Below are 14,572 nucleotides of genomic sequence, written 5' to 3'. Positions count from 1 at the left end.
AGTACACACAGTACACACACAGTACACACACACACACATAGACACACACACAGTACACACACAGTACACACACACAGTACACATACAGTACACACACAGTACACACATAGATACACACAGTACACACAGACACACGGTGTGCAGAATCACACCGATGTTCATCTACACACAGTACACACAGTACACACACACACATACAGTACACACATACACATAGACACACACACATACCCTCACACAGTACACACACAGTACACACAGTACACTCACAGTACACACAGTACACACACATACACTCACACACACAGACATACACACAGTACACACACAACACACACACAGACACACACACACAGTACACACACACTCATACAGTGACACACACAGTACACACACAACACACACACACAGACACACACAGCACACACAGTACACACACACAGACACACAGTACACACACACAGTACACACAGTACACACACAGTACACACACATACACTCACACACAGACATACACACAGTACACACACAACACACACACAGACATACACAGACACACACACACAGACATACACACAGTACACACACACACAGTATACACACACAGTAGACACAGTACACACAGTACACACACACAGTACACAAAGCACACACACACAGTACACACAGTACACACACAGTACACACATACACTCACACACAGTACACATACACTCACACACAGTACACACACACAGTACACACACATACACTCACACACACAGACATACACACAGTACACACACAACACACACACAGACACACACACAGACATACACAGACACACACACAGACATACACACAGTACACACAGTACACACACACAGACACACACACATACACTCACACACAGTACACACACATACACACACACACACAGACACACACAGTACACACACACACAGACACACAGTACACACAGTACACACACACAGACACACAGTACACACAGTACACACACACACAGTACACACACACAGACACACACAGACACACACAGACACACACACAGTACACACAGTACACACACACAGACACACACACATACACTCACACACAGTACACACACACACAGTACACACAGACACACACAGACACACACACAGACACACAGTACACACACACTCACACACAGTACACACAGTACACACACACAGACATACAGTACACATACTCATACACACAGTACACACACAGTACACACACAGACACACACAGACACACACAGACACACAGTACACACACACACACAGTACACACACAGTACACACATAGACACACACAGACACACACACAGACACACACAGACACACAGTACACACACACTCATACACAAACTCACACAGTACACACACACCGCACACACACACACACATACACGCACACCGCACACACACCCTGTACACAGACACACACACACAGACACACACACACAGATAGACACACACACAGACACACACACACACACAGACACACACAGATACACACACACAGACACACACAGACACACACACACACAGACACACACACACAGATACACACACACACAGACACACACACACAGACACACACAGACACACACAGACACACACACACAGACACACACACACACAGATACACACACACACAGACACACACAGACACACACACACACACCGCACACACACAGATACACACAGACACACACTAGTAGTGGTAGTAGTAGTGGTAGTAGTAGTAGTGGTACTGGTAGTAGTAGTAGTGGTACTGGTAGTAGTGGTACTGGTAGTAGTAGTGGTACTGGCACTAGTAGTGGTAGTAGTACTAGTAGTGGTACTAGTAGTGGTACTAGTACTAGTACTGGTAGTGGTACTAGTAGTGGTACTGGTAGTGGTAGTTGTACTAGTAGTGGTACTGGTAGTGGTACTAGTAGTGGTACTAGTACTGGTAGTGGTACTAGTAGTGGTACTGGTAGTAGTAGTTGTACTAGTAGTGGTACTGGTAGTGGTACTAGTACTGGTAGTGGTACTAGTAGTGGTACTGCTACTAGTAGTGGTACTGGTAGTGGTACTAGTAGTAGTACTGGTACTAGTAGTGGTACTAGTAGTAGTGGTACTAGTACTGGTACTAGTAGTGGTACTGGTACTAGTAGTGGTACTAGTAGTAGTGGTACTGGTACTAGTAGTGGTAGTACTAGTAGTGGTAGTGGTACTGGTAGTGGTACTGGTACTAGTAGTAGTGGTACTGGTAGTGGTACTGGTACTAGTACTGGTAGTGGTAGTACTAGTAGTGGTAGTGGTACTGGTACTAGTAGTAGTAGTACTAGTAGTGGTACTAGTAGTACTAGTAGTGGTACTGGTACTAGTAGTGGTAGTACTGGTACTAGTAGTGGTAGTACTGGTACTAGTAGTGGTACTGGTAGTGGTACTGGTAGTGGTATTGGTACTAGTAGTAGTGGTACTGGTAGTGGTAGTGGTACTGGTACTAGTAGTGGTAGTACTAGTAGTAGTATTAGTACTAGTAGTAGTACTAGTACTAGTGGTAGTGGTACTAGTAGTGGTACTGGTACTAGTGGTACTGGTACTAGTAGTGGTACTGGTACCAGTGGTACTGGTAGTAGTGGTACTGGTAGAGGTACTAGTAGTGGTTGAACTAGTAGTACTACTACTAGTACTGGTACTAGTGGTACTAGTAGTAGTAAGTCTCACGTCGATGAGGGCTCCGTGTGGATGTACTAGTAGTGGTAGTAGTAGTGGTAGTACTAGTAGTGGTAGTAGTACTAGTACTAGTGGTAGTGATACTAGTACTAGTGGTAGTAGTAGTGGTAGTAGTAGTTGTAGTGGTAGTACTAGTAGTGGTAGTGGTAGTGATACTAGTACTAGTGGTAGTGATACTAGTACTAGTGGTACTGGTACTAGTGGTACTGGTACTAGTGGTAGTAAGTCTCACGTCGATGAGGGCTCCGTGTGGATGTACTATAGTGGTACTGGTAGTAGTAGTAGTGGTAGTACTGGTAGTGGTAGTGATACTAGTACTAGTAGTGGTACTAGTAGTACTAGTGGTAGTAGTACTAGTGGTAGGGGTAGTAAGTCTCACGTCGATGAGGGCTCCGTGTGCATGTACTATAGTGGTACTAGTAGTGGTAGTACTAGTGGTAGTGGTACTAGTACTAGTGGTAGTGGTACTAGTACTAGTGGTAGTGGTACTAGTGGTAGTAGTAGTAGTAAGTCTCACGTCGATGAGGGCTCCGTGTGGATGTACTGTAGTGGTAGTACTAGTACTAGTGGTAGTGGTACTAGTAGTAGTGGTACTAGTAGTGGTAGTACTGGTACTAGTGGTAGTGGTACTGGTGGTACTAGTGGTAGTAAGTCTCACGTCGATGAGGGCTCCGTGTGGATGGCCCTCGCCAGCGACGACGATGAGAAGGGAGCGAGCACGGTACAGTAGACGTAGTGCATCACCATAGTGTCCCGTACTCACGCAGTACAGTGACAGGTGTACCTACACACACACAGTACACACACAGTACACACACAGTACACACGGTACAGTAGACGTAGTGCATCACCATAGTGTCCCGTACTCACGCAGTACAGTGACAGGTGTACCTACACACACACAGTACACACAGTACACACACACAGTACACACACAGTACACACGGTACAGTAGACGTAGTGCATCACCATAGTGTCCCGTACTCACGCAGTACAGTGACAGGTGTACCTACACACAGTACACACACAGTGATACACACAGTACACACACACACAGTACACACACACATTACACACACACACAGTACACACACACAGTACACACGGTACAGTAGACGTAGTGCATCACCATAGTGTCCCATACTCACGCAGTACAGTGACAGGTGTACCTACACACAGTACACACAGTACACACACACACAGTACACACACACATTACACACACACACAGTACACACACACAGTACACACGGTACAGTAGACGTAGTGCATCACCATAGTGTCCCGTACTCACGCAGTACAGTGACAGGTGTACCTACACACAGTACACACAGTACACACACACAGTACACACAGTACACACACAGTACACACACAGTACACACAGTACACACACACAGTACACACACAGTACACACAGTACACACACAGTACACACGGTACAGTAGACGTAGTGCATCACCATAGTGTCCCGTACTCACGCAGTACAGTGACAGGTGTACCTACACACAGTACACACAGTACACACACACACAGTACACACACACATTACACACACACACAGTACACACACACAGTACACACGGTACAGTAGACGTAGTGCATCACCATAGTGTCCCGTACTCACGCAGTACAGTGACAGGTGTACCTACACACAGTACACACAGTACACACACACAGTACACACACAGTACACACAGTACACACACAGTACACACAGTACACACACACAGTACACACACAGTACACACAGTACACACACAGTACACACGGTACAGTAGACGTAGTGCATCACCATAGTGTCCCGTACTCACGCAGTACAGTGACAGGTGTACCTACACACAGTACACACAGTACACACACACACAGTACACACACACATTACACACACACACAGTACACACACACAGTACACACGGTACAGTAGACGTAGTGCATCACCATAGTGTCCCGTACTCACGCAGTACAGTGACAGGTGTACCTACACACAGTACACACAGTACACACACACAGTACACACAGTACACACACAGTACACACACAGTACACACAGTACACACACAGTACACACACAGTACACACGGTACAGTAGACGTAGTGCATCACCATAGTGTCCCGTACTCACGCAGTACAGTGACAGGTGTACCTACACACACACAGTACACACACACACAGTACACACACAGTACACACAGTACACACACACAGTACACACACAGTACACACAGTACACACACAGTACACACGGTACAGTAGACGTAGTGCATCACCATAGTGTCCCGTACTCACGCAGTACAGTGACAGGTGTACCTACACACAGTACACACACACAGTACACACACACAGTACACACACAGTACACACACACAGTACACACACAGTACACACAGTACACACACAGTACACACGGTACAGTAGACGTAGTGCATCACCATAGTGTCCCGTACTCACGCAGTACAGTGACAGGTGTACCTACACACACACAGTACACACAGTACACACACAGTACACACACAGTACACACAGTACACACGGTACAGTAGACGTAGTGCATCACCATAGTGTCCCGTACTCACGCAGTACAGTGACAGGTGTACCTACACACACACACAGTACACACGGTACAGTAGACGTAGTGCATCACCATAGTGTCCCGTACTCACGCAGTACAGTGACAGGTGTACCTACACACACACACACAGTACACACACAGTACACACACAGTACACACAGTACACACGGTACAGTAGATGTAGTGCATCACCATAGTGTCCCGTACTCACGCAGTACAGTGACAGGTGTACCTACACACACACACACAGTACACACACAGTACACACAGTACACACAGTACACACGGTACAGTAGACGTAGTGCATCACCATAGTGTCCCGTACTCACGCAGTACAGTGACAGGTGTACCTACACACACACAGTACACACACACAGTACACACGGTACAGTAGACGTAGTGCATCACCATAGTGTCCCGTACTCACGCAGTACAGTGACAGGTGTACCTACACACACACAGTACACACAGTACACACGGTACAGTAGACGTAGTGCATCACCATAGTGTCCCGTACTCACGCAGTACAGTGACAGGTGTACCTACACACACACAGTACACAGACACACACAGTACACACACACAGTACACACACAGTACACACGGTACAGTAGACGTAGTGCATCACCATAGTGTCCCGTACTCACGCAGTACAGTGACAGGTGTACCTACACACACACAGTACACACACAGTACACACACACAGTACACACACACAGTACACACACACAGTACACACACAGTACACACGGTACAGTAGACATAGTGCATCACCATAGTGTCCCGTACTCACGCAGTACAGTGACAGGTGTACCTGGTAAACACAGTACACACACAGTGATACACACAGTACACACACAGTACACACGGTACAGTAGACGTAGTGCATCACCATAATGTCCCGTACTCACGCAGTACAGTGACAGGTGTACCTACACACACAGTACACACAGTACACACACACAGTACACACACAGTACACACGGTACAGTAGACGTAGTGCATCACCATAGTGTCCCGTACTCACGCAGTACAGTGACAGGTGTACCTACACACAGTACACACACAGTACACACAGTACACACACAGTACACACAGTACACACGGTACAGTAGACGTAGTGCATCACCATAGTGTCCCGTACTCACGCAGTACAGTGACAGGTGTACCTACACACACACAGTACACACACAGTACACACACACAGTACACACACAGTACACACGGTACAGTAGACATAGTGCATCACCATAGTGTCCCGTACTCACGCAGTACAGTGACAGGTGTACCTTGTAAACACAGTACACACACAGTGATACACACAGTACACACACAGTACACACGGTACAGTAGACGTAGTGCATCACCATAGTGTCCCGTACTCACGCAGTACAGTGACAGGTGTACCTACACACACAGTACACACAGTACACACACACAGTACACACACAGTACACACGGTACAGTAGACGTAGTGCATCACCATAGTGTCCCGTACTCACGCAGTACAGTGACAGGTGTACCTACACACAGTACACACACAGTACACACAGTACACACACAGTACACACAGTACACACGGTACAGTAGACGTAGTGCATCACCATAGTGTCCCGTACTCACGCAGTACAGTGACAGGTGTACCTACACACAGTACACACACAGTACACACAGTACTCACACAGTACACACAGTACACACGGTACAGTAGACGTAGTGCATCACCATAGTGTCCCGTACTCACGCAGTACAGTGACAGGTGTACCTACACACAGTACACACACACAGTACACACACACAGTGATACACACAGTACACACACAGTACACACGGTACAGTAGACGTAGTGCATCACCATAGTGTCCCGTACTCACGCAGTACAGTGACAGGTGTACCTACACACACACAGTACACACACAGTACACACACACAGTACACACACACAGTACACACACAGTACACACGGTACAGTAGACATAGTGCATCACCATAGTGTCCCGTACTCACGCAGTACAGTGACAGGTGTACCTGGTAAACACAGTACACACACAGTGATACACACAGTACACACACAGTACACACGGTACAGTAGACGTAGTGCATCACCATAGTGTCCCGTACTCACGCAGTACAGTGACAGGTGTACCTACACACACAGTACACACAGTACACACACACAGTATACACACACACAGTACACACACAGTACACACGGTACAGTAGACGTAGTGCATCACCATAGTGTCCCGTACTCACGCAGTACAGTGACAGGTGTACCTACACACAGTACACACACAGTACACACAGTACACACACAGTACACACAGTACACACGGTACAGTAGACGTAGTGCATCACCATAGTGTCCCGTACTCACGCAGTACAGTGACAGGTGTACCTACACACAGTACACACACAGTACACACAGTACTCACACAGTACACACAGTACACACGGTACAGTAGACGTAGTGCATCACCATAGTGTCCCGTACTCACGCAGTACAGTGACAGGTGTACCTACACACAGTACACACACACAGTACACACACACAGTGATACACACAGTACACACACAGTACACACGGTACAGTAGACGTAGTGCATCACCATAGTGTCCCGTACTCACGCAGTACAGTGACAGGTGTACCTACACACAGTACACACACAGTACACACACAGTACACACGGTACAGTAGACATAGTGCATCACCATAGTGTCCCGTACTCACGCAGTACAGTGACAGGTGTACCTACACACAGTACACACACACACAGTACACACACAGTACACACACACAGTACACACACAGTATACACACAGTACACACACAGTACACACACAGTACACACAGTACACACACAGTACACACACACAGTACACACAGTACACACGGTACAGTAGACGTAGTGCATCACCATAGTGTCCCGTACTCACGCAGTACAGTGACAGGTGTACCTACACACAGTACACACAGTATACACACACAGTACACACGGTACAGTAGACGTAGTGCATCACCATAGTGTCCTGTACTCACGCAGTACAGTGACAGGTGTACCTACACACACACAGTACACACACAGTGATACACACAGTACACACGGTACAGTAGACGTAGTGCATCACCATAGTGTCCCGTACTCACGCAGTACAGTGACAGGTGTACCTACACACACACAGTACACACACAGTGATACACACAGTACACACAGTACACACGGTACAGTAGACGTAGTGCATCACCATAGTGTCCCGTACTCACGCAGTACAGTGACAGGTGTACCTACACACAGTACACACACACAGTACACACACAGTACACACACAGTACACACGGTACAGTAGACGTAGTGCATCACCATAGTGTCCCGTACTCACGCAGTACAGTGACAGGTGTACCTACACACACACAGTACACACACAGTACACACAGTGATACACACAGTACACACACACAGTACACACAGTACACACACAGTACACACGGTACAGTAGACGTAGTGCATCACCATAGTGTCCCGTACTCACGCAGTACAGTGACAGGTGTACCTGGTAAACACAGTACACACAGTACACACAGTACAGTAGACGTAGTGCATCACCATAGTGTCCCGTACTCACGCAGTACAGTGAGAGGTGTACCTACACACACACAGTACACACACACAGTACACACAGTACACATGGTACAGTAAACGTAGTGGATCACCACAGTGTCCCGTACTCACGCAGTACAGTGACAGGTGTACCTACACACACACAGTACACACAGTACACACGGTACAGTAGACGTAGTGCATCACCATAGTGTCCCGTACTCACGCAGTACAGTGACAGGTGTACCTACACACAGTACACACACACAGTACACACACACAGTACACACGGTACACACGGTACAGTAGACGTAGTGCATCACCATAGTGTCCCGTACTCACGCAGTAGTGACAGGTGTACCTACACACAGTACACACACACAGTACACACACACAGTACACACACAGTACACACACACAGTACACACGGTACAGTAGACGTAGTGCATCACCATAGTGTCCCGTACTCACGCAGTACAGTGACAGGTGTACCTACACACACACAGTACACACACAGTACACACACACAGTACACACACAGTACACACACAGTACACACGGTACAGTAGACGTAGTGCATCACCATAGTGTCCCGTACTCACGCAGTACAGTGACAGGTGTACCTACACACACACAGTACACACACAGTACACACAGTACACACACACAGTACACACGGTACAGTAGACGTAGTGCATCACCATAGTGTCCCGTACTCACGCAGTACAGTGACAGGTGTACCTGGTAAATACAGTACACACACAGTACACACACACAGTACACACAGTACACACGGTACAGTAGACGTAGTGCATCACCATAGTGTCCCGTACTCACGCAGTACAGTGACAGGTGTACCTACACACACACAGTACACACAGTACACACACAGTACACACACAGTACACACACAGTGATACACACAGTACACACACACAGTACACACAGTACACACAGTACACACACAGTACACACAGTACACACGGTACAGTAGACGTAGTGCATCACCATAGTGTCCCGTACTCACGCAGTACAGTGACAGGTGTACCTACACACAGTACACACACAGTACACACAAAGTACACACACAGTGATACACACAGTACACACAGTACACACGGTACAGTAGACGTAGTGCATCACCATAGTGTCCCGTACTCACGCAGTACAGTGACAGGTGTACCTACACACACACAGTACACACAGTACACACGGTACAGTAGACGTAGTGCATCACCATAGTGTCCCGTACTCACGCAGTACAGTGACAGGTGTAGCTACACACACACAGTACACACACACAGTACACACACAGTACACACACAGTACACACGGTACAGTAGACGTAGTGCATCACCATAGTGTCCCGTACTCACGCAGTACAGTGATAGGTGAACCTACACACAGTACACACACACAGTACACACACAGTACACACACACAGTACACACGGTACAGTAGACGTAGTGCATCACCATAGTGTCCCGTACTCACGCAGTACAGTGACAGGTGTACCTACACACAGTACACACACAGTACACACAGTACACACGGTACAGTAGACGTAGTGCATCACCATAGTGTCCCGTACTCACGCAGTACAGTGACAGGTGTACCTACACACAGTACACACACAGTACACACAGTACACACACACAGTACACACGGTACAGTAGACGTAGTGCATCACCATAGTGTCCCGTACTCACGCAGTACAGTGACAGGTGTACCTACACACACACAGTACACACAGTACACACACACAGAACACACACACAGTACACACGGTACACACGGTACAGTAGACGTAGTGCATCACCATAGTGTCCCGTACTCACGCAGTACAGTGACAGGTGTACCTGGTAAACACAGTACACACAGTACACACACAGTACACACACAGTACACACAGTACACACACAGTACACACGGTACAGTAGACGTAGTGCATCACCATAGTGTCCCGTACTCACGCAGTACAGTGACAGGTGTACCTACACACAGTACACACACACAGTACACACACACAGTACACACACAGTACACACACAGTACACACACACAGTACACACGGTACAGTAGACATAGTGCACCACCATAGTGTCCCGTACTCACACAGTACAGTGACAGGTGTACCTACACACACACAGTACACACACACACACAGTACACACACACAGTACACACAGTACACACGGTACAGTAGACGTAGTGCATCACCATAGTGTCCCGTACTCACGCAGTACACTGACAGGTGTACCTGGTAAACACAGTACACACAGTACACACACACAGTACACACACAGTACACACGGTACAGTAGACGTAGTGCATCACCATAGTGTCCTGTACTCACGCAGTACAGTGACAGGTGTACCTGGTAAACACAGTACACACACAGTACACACACACAGTACACACAGTACACACGGTACAGTAGACGTAGTGCATCACCACAGTGTCCCGTACTCACGCAGTACAGTGACAGGTGTACCTACACACAGTACACACACAGTACACACAGTACACACACAGTACACACACAGTACACACGGTACAGTAGACGTAGTGCATCACCATAGTGTCCCGTACTCACGCAGTACAGTGACAGGTGTACCTACACACAGTACACACACAGTACACACACACACACAGTACACACAGTACACACACAGTACACACACAGTACACACACACAGTACACACACACAGTACACACACAGTACACACAGTACACACACAGTACACACACAGTACACACAGTACACACACAGTACACACACAGTACACACACAGTACACACGGTACACACGGTACAGTAGACGTAGTGCATCACCATAGTGTCCCGTACTCACGCAGTACAGTGACAGGTGTACCTACACACACACAGTACACACAGTACACACACAGTATACACAGTACACACACAGTACACACAGTACACACACAGTACACATGGTACAGTAGACGTAGTGCATCACCATAGTGTCCCGTACTCACGCAGTACACTGACAGGTGTACCTACACACAGTACACACAGTACACACACAGTACACACACAGTACACACACACAGTACACACGGTACAGTAGACGTAGTGCATCACCATAGTGTCCCGTACTCACACAGTACAGTGACAGGTGTACCTACACACAGTACACACACACAGTACACACAGTACACACGGTACAGTAGACGTAGTGCATCACCATAGTGTCCCGTACTCACGCAGTACAGTGACAGGTGTACCTACACACACAGTACACACAGTACACACACAGTACACACAGTACACACACACACAGTACACACACAGTACACACACAGTACACACAGTACACACGGTACAGTAGACGTAGTGCATCACCATAGTGTCCCGTACTCACACAGTACAGTGACAGGTGCACCTACACACACACAGTACACACAGTGATACACACACAGTACACACACACAGTACACACAGTATACACAGTGATACACACACAGTACACACAGTACACACACACACAGTACACACACAGTACACACGGTACAGTAGACGTAGTGCATCACCATAGTGTCCCGTACTCACGCAGTACAGTGACAGGTGTACCTACACACAGTACACACAGTACACACACAGTACACACAGTACACACACAGTACACACACAGTACACACACACAGTACACAGTACACAAAGTACACACAGAGTACACACAATACACACACAGTACACACACAGTACACACACAGTACACACACACAGTACACACACAGTACACACACACAGTACACACGGTACAGTAGACGTAGTGCATCACCATAGTGTCCTGTACTCACGCAGTACAGTGACAGGTGTACCTACACACAGTACACACACAGTACACACAGTACACACACACAGTACACACACACAGTACACACGGTACACACAGTACACACGGTACACACAGTACACACGGTACACACACACAGTACACACACAGTACACACAGTACACACACACAGTACACACACACAGTACACACGGTACACACAGTACACACGGTACACACACACAGTACACACACACAGTACACACAGTACACACACACTGTGTGTACTGTGTGTACTGTGTGTGTGTACTGTGTGTGTGTACTGTGTGTACTGTGTGTGTGTACTGTGTGTGTACTGTGTGTACTGTGTGTACTGTGTGTGTACTGTGTGTGTGTACCGTGTGTACTGTGTGTGTGTACTGTGTGTGTGTATTGTGTGTGTACTGTGTGTGTGTACTGTGTGTGTACTGTGTGTGTGTACTGTGTGTACTGTGTGTGTGTACTGTGTGTACTGTGTGTGTGCTGTGTGTACTGTGTGTGTGTACTGTGTGTGTGTACTGTGTGTGTGTGCACTGTGTGTGTGTGTACTGTGTGTACTGTGTGTGTGTACTGTGTGTGTGTACTGTGTGTGTACTGTGTGTGTGTACTGTGTGTGTACTGTTTGTGTGTACTGTGTGTACTGTTTGTGTGTGTGTGTGTACTGTGTGTGTGTGTACTGTGTGTACTGTTTGTGTACTGTTTGTGTGTACTGTGTGTGTGTGTGTGTGTACTGTGTGTGTGTGTACTGTGTGTAATGTGTGTGTACTGTGTGTGTACTGTGTGTGTACCGTGTGTGTACCGTGTGTGTGCTGTGTGTGTGCTGTGTGTGTACTGTGTGTGTACTGTGTGTGTGTGTGTGTACTGTGTGTGTACTGTGTGTGTGTACTGTGTGTTTGTGTGTGATGTGTGTGTACTGTGTGTGTGTGTACTGTGTGTGTGTGTACTGTGTGTGTGTACTGTGTGTGTACTGTGTGTGTGTACTGTGTGTGTACTGTGTGTGTACTGTGTGTGTGTGCTGTGTGTGTACTTTGTGTGCACTGTGTGTATACTGTGTGTGTACTGTGTATACTGTGTGTGTGTGCTGTGTGTGTACTGTGTGTGAAGTGTGTGTGTGTGCTGTGTGTGTGCTGTGTGTGAAGTGTGTGTGTGTGCTGTGTGTACTGTGTGTGTACTGTGTATGTGTGTACTGTGTGTGTACTGTGTGTGTGTACTGTGTGTACTGTGTGTGTACTGTGTGTGTACTGTGTGTGTACTGTGTGTCTGTGTGTGTGTGCTGTTTGTGTACTGTGTGTAATGTGTGTGTACTGTGTGTGTACTGTGTGTGTACTGTGTGTACTGTGTGTGTACTGTGTGTGTACTGTGTGTGTACTGTGTGTGTGTGCTGTTTGTGTACTGTTTGTGTGTACTGTGTGTGTGTACTGTGTGTGTACTGTGTGTGTGTACTGTGTGTACTGTGTGTGTGTACTGTGTGTGTGTACTGTGTGTACTGTGTGTGTGTACTGTGTGTGTGTACTGTGTGTGTGTACTGTGTGTGTACTGTGTGTGTTTGCTGTGTGTGTACTGTGTGTGTGTGTGTGTACTGTGTGTGTACTGTGTGTGAACTGTGTGTGTGTACTGTGTGTGTACTGTTTGTGTGTACTGTGTGTACTGTGTGTGTGCTGTGTGTGTACTGTGTGTGTGTACTGTGTGTACTGTGTGTGTGTACTGTGTGTGTACTGTGTGTGTACTGTGTGTGTTTACTGTGTGTGTACTGTGTGTGTGTGTGTGTACTGTGTGTGTGTGTACTGTGTGTGTGTACTGTGTGTGTGTGTACTGTGTGCGTGTACT

The 14,572-nt window shown here is 47.3% G+C and overlaps 1 protein-coding gene across 1 annotated transcript in view; it reads right to left on the bottom strand.

Annotated features, from left to right (window-relative positions):
- The window catches only part of LOC142922643 (clustered mitochondria protein homolog), a 73,988-nt gene that overhangs the window by 20,722 nt on the left and 38,694 nt on the right, over positions 1-14,572 (bottom strand). The window contains exon 9 of the mRNA XM_076063464.1: positions 3,394-3,519. Within this exon, the coding sequence (XP_075919579.1) occupies positions 3,394-3,519 (126 nt within the window). The remainder of the gene's footprint in view (positions 1-3,393; positions 3,520-14,572) is intronic.

This window comes from Petromyzon marinus, unplaced genomic scaffold, assembly GCF_048934315.1.
Source record: "Petromyzon marinus isolate PM22_M1 ecotype Great Lakes invasive population unplaced genomic scaffold, UKy_Petmar_22M1.pri1.0 PM_Scaffold_131, whole genome shotgun sequence".
NCBI classification, from domain to species: Eukaryota; Metazoa; Chordata; class Hyperoartia; order Petromyzontiformes; family Petromyzontidae; genus Petromyzon; species Petromyzon marinus.
This window is presented reverse-complemented; position numbering and strand designations above follow the sequence as displayed.